The sequence below is a fragment of the Vicia villosa genome, linkage group LG3 (assembly GCF_029867415.1).
Source record: "Vicia villosa cultivar HV-30 ecotype Madison, WI linkage group LG3, Vvil1.0, whole genome shotgun sequence".
In the NCBI taxonomy this organism is placed as follows: domain Eukaryota; kingdom Viridiplantae; phylum Streptophyta; class Magnoliopsida; order Fabales; family Fabaceae; genus Vicia; species Vicia villosa.
In genome coordinates this window covers 72,402,949-72,429,333 of record NC_081182.1, presented here as the reverse complement: position 1 = coordinate 72,429,333, position 26,385 = coordinate 72,402,949, and the positions used below count along the sequence as shown (strand labels likewise).

At 33.6% G+C, this 26,385-nt stretch overlaps 2 protein-coding genes across 2 annotated transcripts; one reads left to right on the top strand and one right to left on the bottom strand.

Annotated features, from left to right (window-relative positions):
* Nucleotides 1-1,716: 1,716 nt before the first annotated feature.
* Nucleotides 1,717-2,211, top strand: LOC131658313 (leucine-rich repeat extensin-like protein 3). Its single transcript, XM_058927621.1, has one exon. It carries the CDS (start codon nucleotides 1,717-1,719, stop codon nucleotides 2,209-2,211), a length of 495 nt encoding a protein of 164 aa, XP_058783604.1.
* A 1,025-nt stretch (nucleotides 2,212-3,236) lies between these two features.
* On the bottom strand, nucleotides 3,237-23,834 carry LOC131661855 (protease Do-like 7). Its single transcript, XM_058931495.1, has 24 exons — nucleotides 23,319-23,834; nucleotides 23,148-23,218; nucleotides 21,802-21,936; nucleotides 21,205-21,263; nucleotides 21,061-21,097; nucleotides 20,462-20,587; nucleotides 20,236-20,325; nucleotides 18,765-18,830; nucleotides 18,610-18,666; nucleotides 18,460-18,525; nucleotides 17,467-17,574; nucleotides 17,280-17,360; nucleotides 16,732-16,781; nucleotides 15,584-15,749; nucleotides 14,369-14,875; nucleotides 13,957-14,139; nucleotides 13,755-13,860; nucleotides 13,035-13,205; nucleotides 12,873-12,952; nucleotides 10,356-10,583; nucleotides 6,376-6,591; nucleotides 6,094-6,251; nucleotides 4,348-4,459; nucleotides 3,237-3,724 (listed from the first exon to the last, which is right to left on the bottom strand). The coding sequence occupies exons 1-24, from the start codon at nucleotides 23,602-23,604 to the stop codon at nucleotides 3,548-3,550; spliced, it is 3,336 nt and encodes a 1,111-aa protein (XP_058787478.1). The 5' UTR covers nucleotides 23,605-23,834; the 3' UTR covers nucleotides 3,237-3,547.
* Between the last annotated feature and the right edge of the window lie 2,551 nt (nucleotides 23,835-26,385).

The window sequence follows — 26,385 nt, the reverse complement described above, 5'->3', positions numbered from 1 at the left end:
GTGGTTTGATTGTAGTTACGTGTTAGTTAGAACAGTTTAAAACTTTGCTTTTCATTATGCAACTACTAAATGACCCTGTAAGAAACTAATATGTGATTAAATTAAAATCTTGCTAAAAATATTGTTTCTCAAAATTTTGGAAATAATCATAACTAAAAGATATTCTATGACATGTGAAGACTCCATAAATTAAGGTCCCAATAAAATAATTGGGTCACATAAGGAGAATAATAATGTCAGCTACACACTTTATTCAAAGTGATGGAAGCATTCTATTCTGTTCTTAGGAAGCTCCATAATGCAAGGTTAATTAGTACTCAACATAACATCTATATGTTTTCATTCAAATTCATCTATTATACCATTTTCGTTTATAAAGGAATAAAGTGTCATTTAGACGTGTCAACCTAATAAAAATATGTTTTGGACTTCATATAAAGATATCATTAGAAGATAAAATTCTTCATTTCTTCTCTCCTTCTTTCATTTGTTTATATATATATATATATATATATATATATATATATATATATATATATATATATATATATATATATATATATATATATATATATATATATATATATATATATATATATATATATATATATATATATATATATATATATATATATATATATATATATTCAATTGACTGAAGTCAACATTATTATGTTAGACGTCTTCATTAAAGTTCAAATTTTAGTACTCACAATTATGTGTGTGAGTTTTTAATAATTATTATCACTTTATTTAGAGATAAAAAAAAAAACCAAAATAAAAATTTATGTAGTTATTTTTAGAAAACAAGTTGTATTCAACAAAAACAAATGTTCTAGAATCTCGATTACAAAGGCTTAAAAGCCCAAAAAGAGAAAATTACACACCGATTAAAATCTAACTTAAATAAAACGATGAGTTACTATTAAACTCAAAAAAGTTACAATTGAGTTAAGTAATTTTCCTGATATACGACCAACTCCAAATAAACGCTTTACAACTTCAAACCACATCCCTCGCATTCCAATTAGAATTGTTAAAAATAATTTCGTTCATATACAACCAAAAACTCCATATAACCAACCAAACAATTTTCTCCTATCTTTTTTACATGCTACAAAAGAACTCCAAAACCAAAAGGAACTTTAAATTTATGTAGTTTGAATTCAAGAATAATGTCAACCGACATAAATTTTATATATGTGATGATCTTATCCCTCATAAAAAACTAAAGTGCAATTGATGTATAAGAATCTGATCACCATATATCTCATGCAAAAGCAAATATTCTTATGCACAATCAAAAGTATAGAGAATAAGGAACCCAATATATTAATGTCATATATGCTAGTGGTGTATGGAGCATATATACTTAAACAAAAACTTATTTCTCAACTAAACTCCAAAAACTGCTACAAGAATTGAAGAATTGAAAGAGTAAACACAAAGTCCACTGCATTTACAACAACCACATGCAGTTCACTATCATAAGTCCTCAAATACCTTAGGAGTTGAAATAAGAAAACCAATTTTCCATATTTATCAAACTTACCTAATGCATGACACTTTCTTTTCATCATCATTCATGCACTTAACATGAGGCAAGAACAATAGCAACTTTCCTCCATCATTCTTAACATATTCTTTCTCACTCTTTTATTTCAACACTTGGACTTAAAAGTATTAAATCTCAACAAGTCCCTACAACTCAAGAGAATGGCTTCTCTGACTCAAAGTTGGAGGACTCAAAAGTTTACAATAGTGTTACTATTTAGTATATGCATTTCATTTTCCTCTTCAGTTGAAGAAACCATAATAACATCTCCAAAGAAACTAGACTATCCAGTGGTTGATCAACCGGCACAATACACTGACATCAAGTGTGGATCATGTCCTTGTGGTTATACCTGTGCTGACCAACCTCCTCCACCTTCACCACCTCCTTGTCAACCACCACCACCACCACCACCACCTCCTCCACCACCGCCGCCGCCATCACCACCTCCTCCTCCTCCCAAATATCCCTCGTGTCCCCAAAATTGCAACCCCTTGCCACCGCCGCCACCAAGGTTCATATATGTGCCACCGAATCAGGTAAACCAACCTAAACCATATTGGATATATTATTACTCTGGAGCTGAAAATAAAGGTGTGAATTTGCTGGTTTTGGCTTTGGGAGGAGGACTCTCAATTGCAACAGTATTTGGATGATATCATCATCAAACTAAAGCTAAACTTGTTCAAATAAATTTCATCTCATTAATGTTCTACTCACGTTCATATTTTTTTTTTCTGTTTTAATTTTCATGCACTTATTAGGTATTATGTCTTTCCTGATAACATGTACGGAAATTTATTCTGATGTGATTCATATTAATTCAAAGTTAATCTGAGCAACAATTTTTTTTTTACTAATACTGACATATATATATTTATATATTTATTTTTTCGTGTGTTATATCTCTTTAACTATATATGTGTTTGTGACGGTCAGATTAAGATTAAATAGTCTTGATTTAAGTTTAATGTTTTTAGAAATATAAAATAAAAATTAAATTTGTTTTCTATGATTATTTGATCAAGATCAGACGGTTATATGTCATAAATGTGTTCATGAAAACTATGAGTTTACAATGCAAACCTAGACAGAACTCAAAGGACAGAACTTGTTAATTGGTTAGGCTTTCTATTGCATCACTCACCCTCCTAATTAAAATCCTAAAACAAGGTGTCACACCAGACATGATGTGGAATGGAGTGAAAATCATTCTAAATATATTTAGTATTCATGAAAATCATCCGTAACTGATGAAGTTAGACAAAGAAACGGCAGCGGATTCCTAGAAAATGCGATGCCAAAGCAAAAATACCATGTTTAAAGAGACTAAAATATGACAAGAACGATAATGAATCTCGCTTTATTAGTATATGATGCAATGTTATTTTTACAAGACCAGAACTCTAGAAGAGGTTTATTGAAACATTGTAAACAAACTTTTTTTGATGTTTTATTTGCCAGTAGTCTCGGCCACTGATTAAGTTAAGCTGCGAGAAAAAAAAATCAAAACTACAATTGAAATACACAACAGATTGTACGAAAAATACTTATCGTTTGAAGTTTTTCAATCACAGTTACACTTTAATGAAGCAAGTGAGGAAAATACACGGGCAGGGGTTTGGTAAAATATTAACAAGGCAAAAAAAAGACAGAAGTTAACTTTCTTGTTAATACATAATAAAAAATTATAAATATTTATTTAATTTCTTCATAATTATCCAAGTTTTCCAGTATATGATACTAAAATTATAATGATCCAAGAGGTTAAATAATGTGGTGCATAGTCGAAATAACTTGTTGCCAGCCTGAATCGAATGCTTCATAACTTGTCACTAGTCAAACATGGCAATGCAATAGAATATTGGACGAAGGGCGTCAAATCTAGAGCAAGTCAGCACTGCCAAATCACGAATCAAAACATGGAAGACGTCTTTGCTCCTGGGCTGCTGCTTAGGTAGGGATGTATAATTTATACTATACTCTTCTGATTCATACAGAATTGCAGTTCAATGCCTTGATTACATTTCGATGCCAAACTGCAGTGTCTGGATTAAATCTCAATTCCCATGTAGGCCAGTAGTGCAAATCTTGCTTCAATGTTAGGACTCTTGGCTTCCCATTGAGGTGAATTGTTCTAATACGAACAAACTCTCCATGCTCTAATTCCTGCAAAAAATCATGAAAATAATTACAATGCATTCACGAAACAGAAGTATCAGATCATGAGAACAATTACACTGAGGCAGAAAAAGTCCACAAACACTGAGGCACGTTAGAATATCAAACAGTTTTATAAATTCCATAAATGCTTTATACTAAAAAGTATTAGTAACTCAACCTAAATTATGCGAGTATTCAATCATATAATATAGAAACCTTGCTACACAGAGTTTAAGCATACATTCAAGGAAAATTTCCGAGAAAAGTCACCGTCAGGTCTAGGCAAAATTTCAATTTTGGTTCACATTCCTTGGCCTTGTCCTTGGATCGTGACCTAGTCAGACTTTTTACCGATAATGCAACGATGCCTCATGTACACTAGCCATTTAATGTAATGTATTCAATTTTATTTTTTTGAAAAGTGGAGAATGAGAAAATATTATTAATAACATTCATACTAATAGTCATTTTACAATTGTCTCCGGGTGGAACTTGAATATCACTTGAGGTTGAGGTTATAACGTTTTTACCCGGCCGATTTACCACTTCATATTAAATATAAGCTCTAACTAGGAAGGAAAAAAAAGGTAACTCTGCAAGTTGCATCCATACATAAAAAAATATTGTACCTTAGTCACATTAACAAAAGAATCTAGATCTGGAGTTGGCTTTCCATTAATTTCAACTATCCACTGAAGAGCATACAGACCATATCTATGTACCGGACTCCCATGACACCACCTGTGAAATTGACAAATTTTATGAGCTGATGCTTAGTCAGACAAGCACGCAAGTAAAATGCTGGTCCATGTTCACGAATAAACAAAATGTAGTAAGTATATTCTTTTTAATCAAACACATTTTTGGTCTTTTAAATTAGATGTTTGTAACAAATTTGATCTCATGTTTTTTGGTAATAAATTAATCATTTGTCTATAACTGAAAAATACATTTGCTACAAAAAAACAAACTTGTTTGTTATTTACGCTGTGACAGGAATGATGTGTTTAGCACATCCTACATTCATAAAGACACATTGTGTGAAAGTTAAATAACAAAGTGTGGTATCCAGATCTAGTGCTCGAGCAGAGTTCGGAGCAATGGCACAAGGGATATGCAAACTACAATAACTGAAAAATAATCTTAGAAGACATGAGGATAAAGTGTGATGAACCAATGAGACTTTATTGAGATAATAAGTTTGATTTTAGCATAGTCTATAATTCAGTGCAACATGATAGAACTAAACATAGTTGAGAGACACTTCATCAAAGAAAAATTAAATAGTGGTCTTATTTGCACTCCATATATCTCTTTCCAAGGCTATCTTGCAGATATTTTAACTAAGGGGCTATCTTGCATATATATATATATATATATATATATATATATATATATATATATATATATATATATATATATATATATATATATATATATATATATATATTCCTTCACTAGTTTGGGGAGGAAGTGTTGTAAATAATATATTTCTATTATTGTTATTAGTAATTTGTATTTGGACTTTTAATCCATTAGTTAGTCCCAATAAATTAGAATAACTTATTTAAAGAGATTAGTCACTGTACATTATTCATACTGAAATTATATATTCAGTCTGAGTTGCATGGCATAATGCAGATGTATTCAAGTGGTATCTAGATTTCATTTTATCAAATTATGTTACTTCAAGTAAGCAAACTGGTGTGAGGGATGTTAGGTAAATAACCCATTCAGACCTTACACCTATCTAGACCAAGATCAATGGTCCATCACATGCAGTAGAGGCATGACAACAATTTGCAAACATGGATAACACCAGGCCTAATTTGGATTGGATTTGGATACTCTCTATCCAAAATACTCTACATCTTTTTCATCCTCTTTATCTCCTCTTACTTTCCATCTTTCTCTCTATAACTCTCTACCACCCTTAGTCTTTTTGTGCTAGAAAGGAAGGAGAGGATCCAAACACTTGTGGTGGGAGCTACTATATTAAACTAAGTTCATAGTTCTTCACTTAGCCAAAACTTGGTATTAGCTTATAGATGCTTATGAAGAAGTCAAGTAAGAGAATTACTGGAAAGAAAATAGATAGAAGCTAATTTTAATTTATAAGAGCTATTATTTCAAAAACACATTGTACTTGCAAGATGTTTTTAATATTTCTTTATGTAAGTGCTTCTTGAGAACTTTATCCAATCTGACTCACAGTCTAAGTGAGCTTGCTAATGATAATAACAACAGTAAGCCCTCCTACAATTTTAATTGCAATATTAATATTAAATGAAAACCCTACCATGCAGCTATTAACTAATTAGCAATTTACACTTTTCAAGAATTAAAAATTTACATGCTCAAAGCTAAAAGCGTACCTTGCCACATATACACCGTGACCCTCTTCAGGAAGAAATCCAAGAGCGCGTACCGCTGAATGTGGATCTTGAACTACACAACCACACCAATTAACTGTACGGGTTGTGCCATTTCCATCCCTAACATCTGTTCCCACAAGAAGTTCAACCTCTCGTCCCTAGACAAAATCACACAAATCAATCATAAAGTTATCACCCATGTGCCTCGATAAATAAGACAACAGTTCATTCAGCGAGACCTACAAACTCTAAACCAGAAAAGGATGAATATTTTCAACGTACCTGCCGAAAAATAGTCATCTGGAGCAAGCCATCATTGGTATTAGATTTATCTAAGGCTTGGCAAGCATTTTCAATGTCAAGGAAGCATGTGACTGGTTTTTTATTGATTGCTAAAATCATGTCTCCTTGCTCCAAAAGATTCTCAGCCTTTGATCCAGCCAAACAACCTTTAACACGTAAAACCTGCCGTCTTATTGGATCTTTCTTAACAAGCGCCTGCAATAATCTTACCAAAAACCATTAATAACAAATCATGATAATGGCAGTATCAAAGCTAGTTCTTTCAAGGAGTGAGAGAAGGTAACGGTCTAACAGAATCTAAGAGTAACTAAAGAGCAGGTTAACAATAGACATTATAATTAATCTTGGTCTTGCTTCAAATAATTTCTGGGTAAAAATGAACAAAGAAGAAACAGGAAAACTGAGGACAACTTATCAGCAGTGCTACAATCCATAATTCCAATTCTAGAACCATATAAGTACGTTTATTATACCGTTTTGATATTAGTCTAAACTACACTAAAATCTACTCCTGCTTCAGAAAGAAACAGCAACATCCCCTACTTTAATAAAGAATAGCACCCGAAACTCTTCTTGATATATACTCCCTCTTTCCCTCATTACTTGTCGTTTTCAATATTCAATGCAACATTAATTATTGTTTTGTCTATAATACCTTTAAGTATTTAATGGAGGGATAAATAGGTGGAATGAGATAATAAATAGTAAATGATATAATAGGAAAAAATAAACAATTTCATCAAAAGTAACCATTCCATGAAACTGATAGGAAGTGATTCCTATCTTAGAATGGGAGACTGCTTATTAACTAAAAACTGAGCAACAAGGTCCCAGCTATTGAGGATCTAGATTCTGCCTAACCCACGAATGCTTCTTTTCCTATGTTGCTGCGCTTGCTCTCCACCTATGCAACTTCACTGTTGCTTCTATCTTCCGATTCTCCTACTTCTTTTGAGATTCCCATCCCTCCTGATTGTTGCTTATTTTCTTTAGGAACTTCTTTCCTCAATACCACGGATTCCTGGTCCCTCTTATTCAGAATATTGAACACATCAGGCTGGAACATGGCCTTCAAAAAATTCCACCAAGAAGCATTTGTACTGCTCCCTTTCCGGGAAACCCACCCAACAAGAGCCTCCCTCAATGAAAATGCAACAACCCACCATAGTTTCATCTCTTCCGGCATTCTTCTGCCCTCAAAATATTGCTACCTATATCAGCCACAAGTAGGCTTTCCTTCCACCAAATATTGGAATCAACTAGGCAGGCATCTTCCTACCAAAAACTCTTGCTTAATTCCTAAATTCACCCGAGTCAAAACAACTCTGATACCAGTTGATGGAAACCAAGTGATATTATTGTAGAAAACATGAAATAATTCCTGGATTATAAAACAATGGCAAAGCTTCGAGGGTCTTCCCAGCTCCTAATACCAAAAAGCCTGTAATTCACTCAATTAACAAGATGCTCCCCCCAATCAATCCTCTATTTATAGGCAGCATGCCTTGTTGGGCCTAACTATCTCTCTAATCCACCAACTAACTAACCACTTAACAGTAACAGAACAACATACTAATCTCTCATAGCCCAAGTTGTATGCTCAAAGACAATGAAAAACAATTCACTTCATGAACATCCCGTTTTGCTTCAGATTCCCCTTTTCTCTCTCTCTCTCCTCCTATAACTACCTCCTCACATCACAATGTCACATCATTCTTACTTCCACATTCTCCATATTGCACTGATGCCTTAGCCACCCTAGCTCTATGGGGAACGCTCTGTAGGACCTTTGTTTTAGGCTTAGCTCAATCCTATCCGGGACCATCGGTAGAGATTACCAAAGGCAGCATGGTACAGACAGTCCGCATTATATTTAACAAAATGGAAAACTGTAAAAAAAAATTGCATAACAAAAGTTTTGGCAAGTTTGGTTCTGGGGGAGCACAGGGTCACAACAAATTTTAAAGGTTTTGTTTGGGAGTTTGGAGGGGAGGGGAAGGCTTTGGGGGAGGGGATTTGTAATAAAAAATAAAAAATTTTAAATTTTTTGAAGCTGTGTTTTGTATAGAATGTTAAATGAATGTTTATCTTTATTATATTTTTAATTTTCAAAATATTATAACATAAAATATATTTGAATAATTTACGTAAGCCCTCAAAAAGAGATCCTTCAATTCTTTCCACTTTAACCTTCCCTTTTTTCAAACCCTTCCCCCTCCAAACTTCCAAACAAAGCCTAAGAGTGTGTTTAGATGAAGCATTTTAATGAGGAAAAGTAATTTTTTGAGGGAATTTAAAATGACTTGATCAAAATCCATTGTTAGGATAAAAAACATGGAGAAATGATGTAAATTTATGAGGTATTTTATAAGTTAAATTTAAGGAATTTCAAATGACACCAAAAAGTAAAGAATTTGAAATTTTGCAAGATGGTCCTTATATTTTATAAAAATTACAAACTTGCCATCAAAATTTTCAAAAAATTACAAATAAGTCCCTAATAATTTTCAAATTTTACAAATTAGTCCTTTAAAATTTTCAAAAATTGCAAATTGGTCCCTATTTTTCATATTTTAAATTTGGCTCAAAAATTTTTATATTTACGAAAAATGGCCCAAAAATTTAAAAATAAATGAATTTCAATTGAATCATTTGAATTGCTTAAAATTTTGAATTACTTAAAAATTCTCAATTACCTCATCCAAACCCACTCTAAGGCTTTGTTTGCGAGTTTGGAGGGAAAGAGAGGGGAGGGCTTTGAGAAAAGGAAAGATGTAGTAGAAAAAATTTAATGATTTGAGGAGGGCTTTGGAGGGTTTATTTTTCCTTATAACACAATTCTCTTAATTTGGTGGAACTCAAAAATTGCATTGGATGAAGATTTTGGAGAACTCAGGAGGGTTTAGATAAATTCTTTCAATCCAATCTATGTTGCTATAATAATCTAAATAATAAGTGTTTATTTACCATTCTACTTAAAAGCTCTTAAAAAAAGTTAAAAATCATCTATTTTTCTCTCTAATCATCTTTTTCCCTCCCTTTCCTTCCAAACTCGCAAATAACGCCTAAGACTCTGAGAGTGCTAATATATTATATTACCCGCCAAAGAGATCTTCACGTCGGCAGCAGGAGTTGAACTCACGCCCTTGTGAGGTATGAATCAACTCCTTGCCAACAAAATCAACCTTCATTAACTAAATTTGTAATTTAGGTAATCATCAATGGTTATTAGTGTTTCAAATCATTTTTAGCCACCGCAACATGTGACAATACACATTCATCATGTATATAGTACATGATTTTCATTTAGTAATTAGTAAATCAAATACTAATTTTGAACATTGGAGGTGTATTATTGTTGGAGAGATTTGGCATCCTTAATGATCCTAGTAAAATTGAATATGCATCCTTAATGATCCTAGTTTCCCATCCATAATACCTTTCATATTAAAACTATTATTTAATTTCACTTATATCAGAGCTGTATTAAATATTTAATTCATAATGCTTCTAGTTTAATAATTTCAGTTAGCCAGATGGAGTGGAATTTAAACACCAGCAAACTCCAATAGATGTCAAGAACGGAATGATGGTATGTTTGACATGCCATTAGTTGAAACTTGAAAGACATTATACTAAGGTTCACACACAAAATCTAAACCATAAATAACTTGTGAGTTGTGACTAGTGAATAAATTTTTGGTTTTCCGACATAAATAATTCAGCTTCAGTCGGAATTAGACATCATCATATCATGTACATGAAGGGCTTAAATGTGGTTCTAATGAGAGAGAACAAAATCTAAAATTCTTCTGTGGATATACATCATAAAATAGAAAGCTGCAGCTTTGTATTCTTTTAATGCCAATAAAGTGGAAAAAGTTCAAAAAGGTAATCCATAGAAAGAAAGTAAATATTCTAAAGAGAAAACGCAAACCATAAAGGAGCATCCATCATACCTGAATCCAAACATCGCTTAATCCAAAACTGCGAGCCTTTGAAAGTAATGTTGGATAAAGTTCAACTTCTAATATTCTCACAAGTGGCATAGGCCTTTTGACACCATTTATGAGAAGAGGTGGCCCATTTGCAGCAGATATGATCTTATCCAGGACCTGGCTTATTGCATAAATCGGCATTCCCCTCACAAATTGATGATCTTCTGATGTACTGCCACTGAATTTCAGCTGTAACATGGAAATTCGTTCAGATAATAAATAAAAAAATACAACACATTTTACAAGCAGTCAGGGTTCATTATATAACCCTCCCCCTCTCTTTTGCAAAATATGAAGAAAAAAACATGAATTAGTAATCACATCAAAATCAACCCTTTTGCAAAAACAGAATTAAAAAAATAATAATGTTCATAGTTAGGAAGTTTATTTTAAATATAGGTCTAATGAAATATTACTGCTTCCTTTTTCACTGTTAAATATTTTGAAGTTAGTTCAATATAGATTAAGGCTTTATTTATGCAGAGTGGCCACAACCTAGGGTGGGTGGGCATGTCACATTATAGATGTTTGCCACAAACCTAAAAAATCTCTAATTGTCACAAGTCACATCTAATACCACCCAAAAAAAACTGTAACTGTGACTTGTTTATGTACATAATAATAAGAATAAATTAGGGTTGAAATTAATCAACCATGATCATTTGATACTTGCTAGGAAAAAAAATCAGATAATGAATAAATAACAATAGAGAGACCACACTACATAAGAGGAAGTGATAATACAATGATAACACACTTAAAAAATCATCATTCCCTTATTTTTCTTATTTTAAGTTAGAGATAAAGTTAATCAGAATAGTATATTAATTAATCATAATTATATTATTTATTCATCTGGACATTCAGTTATGCCTACAATGTGGTATGAAAATAATTAGTCATCTTATTGATCATATTCTCTACAAAACACCGGAAGACGAGATTACAATATTTCCATTGCTCTACCATTTCCCTCCTATATTTTCTTGAATTTGTTTTTTGCTAAAATAATATGTGATGCTTGTTAGTTCTTATATGGATGGGTGGTCCCTATTCCCTAGTCCCTACACTTTTAAGTAGCCCAAAAACCACACTTGAATTCTGCCAAATTTCAGGCATTTTGTATCAGCTGTGTAACACTAACATTACTCAATCACATGAATTATTCTTGTTAAGAGTTGTATTATTTTTCTTCTAAGACTTGTGATTCACTTTTATAAAATCCATAATACTTCAAAACAGCTAAAGGTCTTTCCTAATTAATATTATAAATTTAAATGAAAAGGAGTAATGGCATATAGACTTCAAGGACCAACCCACCATATGGTAGTCTTTTGAAGTATGAGTAAATATTGTCTTGTCTCGTCTTTTCCGAGTTTTCATCTTTCTTCTCTTTTTCTTCTTCTACGAAGATACAATTGTTTTAAGTTAGGCTTTATTATATTATACAAATGAGAAGACCAAACACTGCCACAACTGTTTGAAGTTAGGATTTATTATACTAACCAAATGAGAAGACCAAATACTATCACAACTGTTTGAAGTTAGGATTTATTATACTAACCAAATGAGAAGACCAAATACTATCACAACTGTTTGAAGTTAGGCTTTATTATATACCCTCCATTCTCTTTTATAAGTAAATTTGACTTTTACTTCAATAAATGATGTATCTAGTCTATATATAGACGGTCTATATATAGACTAGATACATCATTTATTCAATGAATCTAAAAAGTTAAATTTAACTTATAATAAGGAATGGAGGGAGTACTATACAAATGAGAAAGCCAAAAGCTATCACAACTGTCTGAAGTTAGGTTTTATTGGAGTACTATACAAATGAGAAGACTAAAAACTATGGTAGAATATGTACATTGTTTAAAGCCTTTCGATAGGGGATATTAATTATTATGGTATCATATATTGACAAAGTCTGCTTATTCTTTTTTAACTTCATTTTGAAATTAGTATTGAGGTAGGTTTGGACTATATAATGGTCGGGGTCAATTCCAACAGGCAGTCCATCATTAGAAAGTCATTAAGTAAACATATTCCCTTGATGTGGCTTGTGGCGCCTCCTGCCTTTGAAATGGGTAAATGCAAGTTTATACAAACCATATATTTTGTTTAAGCTTAGAGTAAGACCCAAGAGTAGCTCATAGTAAAACATGGGGGAAAGGGGGGATGTTTATCACCCAAATCTGGTGCTAATTTATTTTATTTAATAATGAAAAAAGAAGCAGTAAGTTTGAATATTTGGAGGTCAAGTAAAAAAGATGCTCGTATTATGCTAAAGAATAAACTCATCCAAAAGCACACAAATATTTAGAAAAGGCTTACAATGCATTTTTTATTTTAATGTCTGAATTAATTGTTTATCATCCAATTTACTTTAGCATTTTTTCTTATCTTGGGCCCAATGAAAAATGTCCAGATCCATCCTGGTAAGCAAGCAAGAGGATAACTGGTAAGAACCTGAGTAGAGAAGCTTCCCCATAAAGCCTGGACCCTTCCATGTTCGTCTGTTAGCACACCCGAAAATGAACTACCAAAATCTGTATTTAAACACATGAAGAGTGAGACATTTATCTAAATGAGTATTACGTTGGTTAAAAAAATGAAAACATCCAAATATACCAGTATCAAGCTCAATAACTTCCATATTGGTTGCTCTGTAACGTGGGGAGTCTGCCGATCCTATATTTAATGCAGCGCAAGGATTGGTAACAACTGATTTCCTAGAAGTTGCTTGAAGGCTTCTGCTTAAGCCCACAAGGTAAACAGAATCTCCTCGGCATAATGCTGGCTCTGAACAAAGAAATGTATTGATATTTCGTCAATACAAATAAATAAATAAATCATCATGAAAGTGCAATGCTCACAAACATCTAAAATGTATATATTTGTTCATAATTCAACAAATCCCATTTTACCTTTTAAAAGTTCCCACATCTCTTGTTAGATTTATTTAATCATTTATTACCAGAAGAACTTCCATACAAAATGAAAACAATTAAGTATCTAACTGCAAAGATACATAGTGATAAAGTCCACAAAAAGTTAATCATTTTCATTTTAATCATACTACCCTCATTGGTAAGACCAGTTTGACTTGACAGAAAGAGGATTGAAGAAATCAGGCTTTAAAGCAATAGAAAATCATAACTTCTTTATTACTATTCCTAATTTCTTTTTATTTTAGTCCAGGGTAGCCAGTTAGCTTTTCTCAATTCAGTCAAAGAATAGATGGAAATGTTTGAGTCACTGAGAATGAAACATGCTCTTCATCATCAAAAGTGGATTGGATAACGCAACCTTCAAACAGTCTAAACTTAAAAATGACATGGTCAAACCCACCTGGAAGTAACTCTGCAGCACGAACCACTGAAGCACCAACAGGTCCCAAGGCAGATGGGTCATATGATATGAGAGCATAATTGTGAACAGGATGGAGAAACACCACCTACCGTTAAGAAAAAAGACACCAAGCTAAAGAAAGTCTGTCTTCTTGTTCATTCATTTTATATTATTAGCAACAAATTCTATAAGAAAGATTTACCTCTCCGGGAATTTCAATGGGGAAAGCAGCAAAAGATAGCAACACATCAGAGGAAGATACTGCAACAGTATTCTTGTCAACTGCAACCAATCCCATATCTTGAGTTTGATATATTATGACACCGGTTCCAAAAAAATGCTGCGAATGAACACCATCAAGCATACAAGATGGAGGAACATGCACCTGAAGATGAGAGTAATTAAGAACCATGGGAAAACCAGCAAGTCAGTACCATTACCACACTACAGCATAGAGCATTGAGACCTAACTCGTAGAAGAGGTGGTAAATACAAAAACAGAATTAACACGGACATAATTGCCAAGACGAATGAACACAAATACTAAAATGCTGCAGTAAAATATATGCCAAGTCAAGTCAATGATCAGAATTGTGATAAATTTCAAAAACTACCTCAAACATCACCAGAGTAGACTCAATCACACGTTCAGTTATCGATGCATTTGCGGTAGCAGCAGTTGCGCCTTGATAGTCCATTAACCCATCATCCTGTATGGCACCTGACTTTTCTAGCTTAGTTTCCTCAGATTCATTTAAGGAAATATCAGCTACACTTCCATCAGTTGATAAATCATCTACTCTCCGTTTTTTTACTATCCCATCAGATCCACTGTGGTGAGATACACCCTCTGAAGATTCTTCGTAATTAGTTTCCATGCTAGTGACACCATCAACCAACTCATGATGGTTACCTTCAGACACATCTCCCCCACAAGCATGCTCACCAGTTAATGAAATTGGACTGCTGGCCAGATTTCCAACATCTTTAGTCCCAGATGATAGAAAAGGGGAATCAGACTGAAAAGCAGGCTTAGCAATCCACAGGCCAGTACTGTCGTCTCGAGTGTATATCTGGGGAGGAGCATACCATTCGTGGCGATCAACCGTCACCAACACCGACTACAGCCATTAGACAAGTACATGAAACATAATTAGAAATGGGTCATACCTCTATGAGATCATGATAAACTAAAGTACTAAAAGAATATAGATACAAAATATAAATATACTGCTGCTTCGATCATGAAATAGTATCGTGTCAAAAAGTCAATACAACAACCAAGCTCTATCCAATTCAGTAGGGTCGTCTACAAGAATCAAATTATGTCAATACAACAACCATACCCTTATTTTTTGTATTTCAACTCCAATAACCACAATTAATAAGGAAATTTTAGTAAATGAAACTAAATTTATCATTGTAATCAACATAACTACTAATAAACATAAAATTGTGCTAAACTCAAAGGAGACACTTAAAATGAAACGAAGTGAGTACTAAATTTTTTTTGATATGTATCCCTATAAATAGAGTTAATATTTAGCCTTTTATATCAAGTTACTATCAAGATCTTATAGATGATACTCAACCTCTTTTTATTTCCCTCTTACTTTTCAAAAACTCATAACTCCAACAGAGGTATCTTACACATTCCAACCAATGAGGGTTTGTTATAGAAAATGAACCACAAGGACATAATTTTATTGCACGTGAAAGTTTAAAAAGATTAAGAAACTTTAAGAAAGTTACCTTACAACAACAGAAAATTATAGTATCTCCAAATACACATTTATATCATGTATATTTTGACTCTATAGTAACCTTACCTTCCTTCGATGACGATCCACGTAGCTTATATACTCCAATGGTACTCGAGCACCCCTTGATAGCTTAGACAGAACTGATATTAGTTCCTCAAGGCAAGATATTTCTTCACCAGCAAATTTTTTAATTATTGCATGGCGGGGAACTCCTGCTTTAAAGAGCATATATCTGCAAAAGGTAATTGTCATATGCTCAACAAATCACATGCCTTATACCAAAATGTTAAATAAGCATCACAAATATCTTCTCCTTCTAGCAATGACCCTTGTGCATGACTCGAGTGATGCTACACTAAAAATTATTGGTGAATTTGTCAAGTGACCGAATGAACGACTTTAAGTAATTAAATTTAATACTCCCTCTGGTCACTATTATAAGAAGAAAATAGAGACAAAATTTTGGTCATTATTATAAGCAAAAGTTGATAACTTTCAAGCTATTTAATGCTAGTGTTACTAATATACCCTTCATTTTATTCAAAATATATTTAATAGAGTTGTTAATTCATTAAATATTGTTAGGAAAGTCCCACATTGGTTAGAGATATTGGTTAGAGATAGAGCATTTAAAGAATTTATATAGAGCGGCACCCCTCACCTTACAAGCCGGCTTTAAAGCTGGTTTTGTAAGGATGAGTTGCGTCGAATTTTAATATGGTATCAGAGCCTATCAATCCGACCATGGGCCGCCCACCATTTATATTATTCACGCACCAAACCCAAGAGTGCTGTGCATGAGGGGGCGTGCGTGTTAGGAAGATCCTAAAGTCCCACATTGGTTAGAGATAGAACATTGAAAGAGTTTATATAGAGCGGCACCCCTCGAACTTTAATAAATGCCAACAAGGATAGTTTAGTAAATTTTACTTGTGTTTTACATGAAATCTAACAAATTTATTGTTTATTACTAACTTAATCAATGTGAAATTGATTATTTTTGCTTATAATAGTGAAGAGAGTAAATCATAAATACATGAAGAAATAACTCACCAGATCATCACAAAGTTATAAAAAATCAGCAATTCGACTAACCTATACTAGTTATAATTTTCATATGTGCAACCTATAAATTCAAACAAATAGCCGATTTTTTGTGACATAGAATTAACTAATATGTATGGAATAATCATTGTTTATATAAGTATACATACCCTGGTTCTGTCACATAAACAAGACCACATTGAAATCGGAAGTTCCTAGCCTGCATTAAAGGTGATAAACATGACCATAATGAGAAAGGTAGCTTAAAATTCGAAGAGCAACAAAAGCAACATGTGGAGGGCTGCTTAACATATTCGGAGTTCAAATGCGAAAAACATGTCGGTTATTATACAACACCATGACAAGTTACCAATCCAGATAACTATGCTGCAGTAGCAAGCAACCACAAGAAGAAACAAACTGGTACTTTATTTCAGACGTATGAGATGGAAAATTGGCCATTTATGGAAAACAGTAATTTAATAGAAGAAGGCACCTAGAGACAGATGTACCAATAGAATGAAAGAAAAAGGTAAATAGCTACTTTGTACTAATTTAATAATTTTCAGGAAGATGTTCAATATTCTAGACAAGTTTTTCAATTTGAATAGCCATCTCCTTTGGCCTCTTAAATGCAGGCAAAATCATATTCAACTTTTTTTTTTTCTGAGAATACAATATAAAATAGAGAAAACTTTCCAAATGTAATCTAACTAACCTGCTGATATGAAAGAGGATGGATTATTGCTCCACTAACTTGCAAGAAATGATTGGGAGTTATTGAGTGCAGATCTTGCACCTGAGATGAACAATTCAAAAAGTTAGCACAACTTTAAGCAATAATTTTACTTTGTATTATTCAAGCAGACAAGTCAAATCACAACCCAATTTCAGGAAACTCTCACCATTAGAGTTAAACTCTTTGACACACCACCTCTTTCAATTTGTAATTCGATGTTTGAGTTTACACTGTCATCAAGTATAGTCTCCAGTTTCAGGAATTGAGTTATGACCTGCAATAATGTCACAGTTAAACATATGAGACCACCGGAACAAGGACGTGAAAATACAATTTTTTGTAGTTTTCAAATGCAAGGGAGTAACTGTTGAAACCAATCATCAAACACAGGAAAATATTCTAAGTTAACAAAAGTATAAAGGTGTTATTTAGGATTCCTGGCAAACAATACGTTTTCATGAACAAATGGATAACAAAAGACATATAAGATACAAAAACAATAACAAATAGCAGAATGCAATTCACATTTGTACTTTTCCAAAACTAGTCTCCTTGTCATATTACTTATTCATATCATAAGCAGCAGTTTGGATGTACAACAGTACAATCACTTCCATCCCGATGTGTTGCTCCTAATAATTTGTTTTCCCATTGCATCAGCCGTCCACAACCAAGTATGGCCTTTTATGCCCAACTCTCAATCTTTAGAAGAAATGTAAACCATAAAAGATTCAGCAAAGACAATGAATATGTTGGACAACACATTCTAGCTAGCTTATTGCTTATTTTACTAGCTTATAAGCTTGTTAAACAGATTTGATGTCTTTGGTGAGGAATAATAATGTTGTTTTGAGGAGGAACATTAGGAGTGAAGAGATATGGGGTTCTAGGTTCAACTCCCCGCGTTAACATTACTAACAACAATTTACCAACATTTGTCATTTTAAATATTAAAAAAAATGTCCTTGGTAAATGAGCTAATTGAAGTAGTGTTTAACTCTATGGTCCTAATTTTATCCTTTAGATTATAAATATAATAAAATCTCTAATTTATCCTCTGTCTTACTGTCATTTTTTTATTGTATTTTATTTTGTCAAAAGAAAATGAAAAGGATTAATTTTTTGAGAAGGGGCAGGATTTCCCATCAAACAGACTTACCTCGCCATTGACACGAACAAGTACATCACCCGGTTCCAAATGTTTATAGCCTGGACCACCTGGCACCTAAACAAAAAGAATAAAGCCAAAAAAATTGAAATTGAATGTCATCTCGTGGAAAATTAAAATTCTACATAACAATTTGCTTACTGCAGATTCCACAACAAGCATTCCAGTTTCACTGGCAGGAGAAGCATGCCGTACTGTCTGAAAGAATCAAATGCAGTGTAAATAATGCAAGGCATATTTAAAGGATATTGCGACTGGATAAAGATATAAAATGAAAAAACAAAGACTAGAACAACCTGCTCTGTCTCACTTCTAAGGCCAAGTCGACGAGTCTCATCAAACCCTTTATGGAGAAAAGTCACCTGTATCATATTTTACACAGTTATCGCCTCATATCTAAAGGAAACACCCATTTAATTAGAAAAAAAGGAAGAAAAACTCTGCAGTCATCGTATTTAATATGAAATGAGAAAAATTGAGCAAATAAGCAGATTAAGAATGAAATGAATAGAAACAAAACATAAAGTACTAAATTGGAAACTCTCACAAATACACTCATCTCATCCACAATCTAAACAAGTATAATGAGTAGACAAACGGGAAAAAAAATGCGAGGAATTGAAAAAATATTGACATTACAGTCATTACTAATTAAAACACAAGTGTATGCAATCATTTCAAGTTAACTATGGAAACACATCAAATAAGAGATGGGCTTATTATAAAAAAAAAACTAATGAAATAATGGGCCAAGTCAATAAACCCTACAATCATATGTTTATTCTCTAAACCCTAAATCTAAAACTTCATCATTTCAAAAGGCATTCGTTGAACCGAAATTGTTGTGCCTCTGCATCTTGCCATCCTTCTCGGCTTGTAATGGCAGTTGCCAGAAAACGGCATATCATGGCCGGAACTGGCTACGATCACACAAAATCATCGGTGCCACAATATTTTCACATTTTGGTTATGGTTTTGCAGCGATCTTGCTACAATACACGATTCTAGTTAAGATTTGGATTGTTGGGGTGAGATAGATTGCAAAATCATATGATTTTATGATCTAGACCTAGATCTTGACAACCTCTAGACTCTTCTAACAATTCTTCGATGCTTTGTAATAGCTTCGGGCATTGATTTAAGTTTGCAGAGAATTGTGTGCTAGGTGTTAATGTTAATTTGAGTAGTTCTTTCTTGGGGTGGCAGAGCGTTTCTTGAACTGTTAAGTGGGTTCTCTCCCATTTAAGTACCTTGATCTATATGTGGGAGGCCGCCAACCCTTGAAGAGAGTCCGCCTGAAAGCCTCTAATTGATCTCATTTCTAATAGGCTTGGTTCTTGGAGCAATAGATATGTTAGTCTTGGTGGCACGATGGTCCTTATAAACTCGGTCCTTAATTCAATCCTTATAAACTCGGTCCTTAATTCAATCCCTATCTTCTACCTCTCTTTCATAAAGATGTCGGTCAATGTGTGGAAATAAATTGTCTTACTGCCATTCAAAAAAATAAACAAGACACCATTATGGCTTACTATCATTTGTCACAGTAGAATGATTCAACTTACAGAAAATAGTGGAAAACTCCGTTGAAAAAAATTTAAACATTGTAAATATATTGGCAACAATGTAGCATACAAATATTCAAGTTTCATTAAATTATATTATATTTCTATAATAAAATTTAAATTATAATGAAATATATTTAATAGTGAATTACGAGAAAAACATTAAAGGAAGAACCTTAGAAGAATAATTTCAAGGTCAAACCTGAAGTGTACCGCGAGGTATAGAAACTGCCATCCATTTATCAACATATGTTTCTCTCCCCTTTTGAAGATACCTTAATGCTCTCACAACCTGAAAAGTAAATCATGTATTTAGTTGCTCCCTTTTCAATATTGAATGAGTTACTACCCACTTGAAGAGTCATGCTTCTGCTTGGTTACTACGTGAAGTGTCACACAAGTTCGACAAATATTTAGTAAGAGCTCACTCGTTCTAGAGGTAAAAAGAATGCTGATGCACTTGTTGTCTTGCTCCCAGCATTAAGGCCAACTGCCCTGCCTTGCCAATCTATAACTGGGGAACCACTTGATCCTCCTTTGGTCCCAGATGCTGCCTGTAAAGCAAATATCAAAAATCATATAGTGGCAATCAAGTAATGACCAACTTCTAATTTGCTACACACTCAGTACGAGAGTCTGACCATGTAAAGTTACTATAAACCCGTATCAAAGCGGCTTAGAACCCATGTCAAATAAATCACTCAATCACAAATTAAGTTGCCAAATGAAGACAAATTGGTTTGATCCCCTAAAGCTTATTTTCTCAGCCTAACATTTTAAGGAATGAAGTCCCATTTTGTTTATCCTGCCATATTTCTAAGTAATAAAAAAACTAAGGAAGCCTTTAAATTGGCATTGGACGAATTATAAAGATACTTATATACTTCAAATAAAACCAAGGAAAAATATTACACGATGTTACAAATTACATACAGAAGGAAAAAGAAAATACCATAAACAAAGTCATAGTTTGAGATTTTGAAGAAAAATGTGAAGAAAAAAATTATATGCACTTATTTCCACTTACTTGCATATAGAATGTGTTGAAGTCATTATACCCATCCCTGCATCAAAAAATAGTTCAACAATCTTAGTTCCCCCTGTTCTGAAAGGAGCCATAGCCCATAACAAACATATAAGAAGAACAAGTTACAGTTATTTCACACCATACTTTTTATAGTGAGGAGCATCCCTGTCCAAACGAGCAAGAGTACCAGCCAAAATAGAAACCTGGAAGTTAAAGCCAAAAATATCATACAAAATAATTGGAATAAAATAAACCCAGGCAACACTAGAAGTCAGGGTCCATCTAACATCAATAAAGAGTAAGTGGTAACGATAAACAAGACTTAACCATGAAAGCATACCATTTTGACCTACCAACGTTAGGAAAAATAATATTTGATATGCCACTTGATTTTACAAACAAATGGATGTAGATATTCAAAATTGACAATGATGAGAAACAAAAAAAAATAACTCAGAACTAAAAAAACTGCAGAAGTCAACACTACCTTTAAGCTTTTTGCAATAATGTTCTCTTGACATGGTCAATTAGCCAAGAAAACTATCAAAAGCAACAGAACTCGACTCAGTTACCCTTCTTCTAACAAGAATCAATTAAGACAAAAAGAAATATGCAAGAGTGCAACAGGAAAAAGAGAACAATTGAACTACTTAATGAAACATGCTTATCTAAATGATCTAAACTAAAAATCAATGAACAATGAAACCAGAGACAAAATCATAGAAGTGAATATGTTTATACCTTCTCACCACTATCATTACCAACAACTCTGATTTCTAATCCAACACAAGCACCCTCGGGAGCAAGAGGTATCTCTTCATAGTTTAGAAATTGTATAGCACTAGGATCATACCGAAAGAACCCAAAATCATGAACCTATAGCCACACAGAAAAAGAGGAATAAAAACTAATTCTCATAATATCAAAAAAAACATATATTAATTCTCAGCACTAACTAATTAATCAAATAAATAAGAATTAGTCTACGTTTGGTAAAAAAAATTGTGGGTAGTTAATAAACTAACTTATAGCGGATAATTGATAACTAATTGAATTTGTAGTGATTTGTAGAATTATCGGTTAAATTAACTTTAAAATATATGTTCGATCAATATTTGATTTATTTAATTAAAATAACAAGGGTTAAATTGAAAGAGAAAATGATAAGCTATAAACTACTCAAATTAACTTATCAAAAAACGCTACTATTATAAGTTAATAAAAATAAATTATAAACTCGTGAGAAAATTACGATTGCCAAATGAATCTTTTTTAGTCGAAGAGCTTATAAGCTATCACAATATAAATTAACTTATTGTGATGGAATAGAACGGCGCAAAGCAGAATAGAACATGATTCGGGTATGTTTGGATTGATGGAATGGAGCGGAATGGAATAAAGTTATGTTCCATCGTTTGGATTGATTAAAAAAGGATGGAATGAAGCGGTATCGGATGGAATGCATTTCATCCCATTCCATATTTTTTATACCCTCCGATTTTGGTGGAATGACATAATTACTCTATTTCATCATGACGTACCCAAACAATGGAATGACATTTTTATTCCATTCCACTCCGTTCTTTTTTACATATCCAAGCATAGATTTCATTTCATTATTTGGGTATTTTTGATAACTTTACGTAACAGTAGAACAAATTAATTCATTTCATTGCATACACCCCAAATTGGGTGGTATGAAAATCCAAACAATGGAATCTAATTAAATATCACTCCATTCCATCACATTCCATCAATCCAAACACATCCAATTAGAAGAAAAGAATAAACTGAGAACCAACAAACACATCCAATTAGAAGAAAAGAATAATCTGAGAACCAGAATAATTATTTATAGAACCTATACATATGCACAGAATATAGTTTAAGCAGGTCCAGAATATGAGTTTTACTGTCATCTCATGCTGAAATTGATTATCACAAAATATAACAAAAGAGGAATCATTTTGTCATTTCAATTTAAATACCAAATAAAAGCATTAAGCGCGATAAGAAGGAATCACTCAATGAGAATATCATGTTTAAGATAAGATAAAAACAGAAAATCGAAAGCAAAGCTCACTCACTGGATCTCTGTATATAGGATGCACCGGAACCTCTTCCCGGTTCAAAAACATAGCTTCTGCAACAACAGGTCCTGCACATTCAAAACAGAAGCAAGAACAACAAGTTAGCAATAGTTAACGCGAACTGAATAGAACAGAAAGAGAACTAAAACCAGCGCACAGCGAGCATACCAGGCTTGACGACATGGCGATTGGTGAGAATAATACCACGGCGTTTATCAACGACAAAACCAGTAGCGTAGCTGGCGGAAGCGGACTCAGTATCGAAAGCACGAGTAGCGGTTATCCGAAGAACGACGACTGCAGGAACGACTTTGCTGAGAGACTTCCGCCAGTCCTCGGCAGTTACAGCGTTTTCCTGAAACGGCGGATCAATTTCCATGGAGAAGTCGTCGGTCTTAACGGCGGAGACGGAATCCAAATCACCCGATCCCAACCTCTCCGATGGATCTTCCATTCAGTGATTAGGGTTTAATCGACGATTGATGTGAATCGGAGTGAAACTCAACTCAACTCAACTCAACTAAAAAGTGTCAACTATACAGTCCTACTCTCGCTTTTGAACTTGACGAGTTACGTGTTTTTCTTTTCCGATGAGAAGTGAGAACAACACTGCCAATAAATTATCAATCCCACTCGTGTTTCAATTCTGATCCAATGAACGATCACTTCGGATGAAAACCATTTTCTTCTTAAAATATTATTAGTATTATTTCATTGCTTTCATTTCCTTTTTTACTGTAAATTTTTGTTTTAGATTTTTTTACAGTTTTTATTACAGTATTTTTTTCTTTTTATGTGTCGCACTTGTTTGGCTTGTTGGGTGTCCTGCACGTGCAACCATTATAGTTCTAGTTCCGAAAGATAAGTGATTGTACTGTCGTAAATTGCTTACTTGTATTTTGTACATCTCACTTCTCTCTATATAAGTGATCTACGGGTTACTAGTATAAGTTTCAAACTGAAATGCTCTATTTCTATGTACTGAACGATTTAACCAAAAATATTACTCTTATTCATATTAGTGATTATAAATTACATATTTTTCTATGTTTTTTAGTTAAAACTTAGTCATATCATATCAGTGATTATACATTACATATTTTTCTATGTTTTTTAGTTAAAAATTCATGCATTAGCAAGAATTTAAACTAATTTAATATTAAAAAATACTACTTATTAACAACAGTTTCAAAATATTATTAAAATTGTTTTTAAAGATGTAATAGACTATTTCATAGGGTCTAAAATTTATTACAATTAAATTGGGATTAAAAATGACTTCAAAATATAAGAAAAATGTGAATTTTTTTTAAAATAACTATGTATTAAAAAAAAATTATGCAAATAATCACGTTTCAGATAAAATTACGTAAATAACCAGGTTTCAGAAACTACTAAAGTGCATCAGCCGTGTGAGATGGCGCCTCCATTGTAGTATTTATAGGTAGGTGCCATGTGAGATGGCTCCTATGTGCATCTGTTTTGCACTAAGCCATCTCAGATGGCGCCTTAGTGCAATTGCTTTTTTTTTTAAGTCTTTTTTTATTAATAAATGAGAATGTAGAAATGAGACAACGATTTTCATTAACATAAAACGATTACATCATAGGAATAAAGTTATATAGAATTTAATTGTCGTTCGGATTTTGAAAATGACTATTGCGAGATCGCTTAGTTCGTTGTTGCACTCTAGGACCTTCTTGTTGTGGTTGGGTCGAGGGCCCCGTGAAATCAATGCGTTAAGCGTCTATGTAATTCGTTAGATCAAAATCTTCTGAAGTCCCGCTTGCAAATAATCATTGACCCATGTTGTCAAAGTTTGGTCGCATCAGTGGGGGTGGGGTCACTGCGAACTTGATAACATTGCTCATCTGAAAAAGTGGGGTAAGTTGGAATTAAATTTTGTGGAGTTTGGTACATATATGTTTATTGGCTAGTACGGTGTGATGGTTGGCAGTATGTGGGGTTGGTTGGGGAATATTGTTCATGCATGCCCATGTCTAGGCTAAAGTGAGTTGATGAAGGGCCCGCATCAGCACTTCGAAAGTATTGTCTTTGTTCTTGGTATTGTGGTTGTGTGTGGGGCATGTGAGAGTATTGGTTTTGATATTGGCCTTGGGGTTGGGTGCTTGTGGATCTCCGTCGTCATTGTGTTTGATGGGAGGTTGTTGCGTGTTGGGTTTGGTGTTGGTATTGTTGTTGGGTGGTGAACGGTTGTTGGTATTCTTGTTGGTATTCTTGTTGGTATGCTTGTTGGGTGGTGTACGGTGGTTGGTATTGTTGTTGTTGATTTGATGTCGATGCCCAACATGTGCGTGGGTCGACCAAATACCTCGGCTCAGCCACAAACATTTGACGGTTAGTAACCGATATGTACCATGTGATATATTGACGTGTGTGTTGCATACGATGCTCATCGGGGAAAATAGGAAACAATAACACATGTCGGGCACGTCTCCTCCATATTCTACACCACTCCGGTGCAAAATCTTGCCAATTATCAATATTCCACTGGCCATCAACCCTTTTTTGATGCCAAGGATCCAAGCAAGTTGGGTTAGACGGAATATCTTGAAGCATGCCGAACTGCATCTTAACTTTGTCGCTATGGTGCATCTCCACAATGTTGAACCGTATGATTGTAGTTTTTGCAATCCAAATTTATACATCCTCTTGGTTTGGTTGATGCTCCAAACCCAAATATGGTCTCCAAATAAACTGCAGATAAACTTAAATTAATGATAACGATTAAAGATAAATAAATTAAAAGAAGAAAATTTTATAGGTAATACATACATCGCCTTCCCCAAGATGATCCAAAAGATTACAATACGAAGAAAGATGTCATCGAGGATTCTTCGTGTAATCCATGCCTATTACGCAAAACCTAGGCACGGCAGAATAGGTGCAGGTGGTGTAAGTGTAGGTGGCAGGTTGTTGATCCCATCGAAGAAGAACAAGCTGATGTCGATGTAATTGATGGACGAAGAACATCAAGAGTTAGAATTTGATGACATGGTGAACGATAATTTTGAAGATGATGTTCAAGGTGTAATACCTCCAATTGCAACATACACATCACCTTCGCACATGTCAAATGTTTACATGGGCAGTGATGAACTGTCATCAGACATATTCCACAACTCGTACATGCAGTCAGATGCAAATTTAAAAGAGAAAGACAGCTTTCGTTCAAAGGATGAGTGCATGCGAGCTATAAAAAAAGTTCCACATG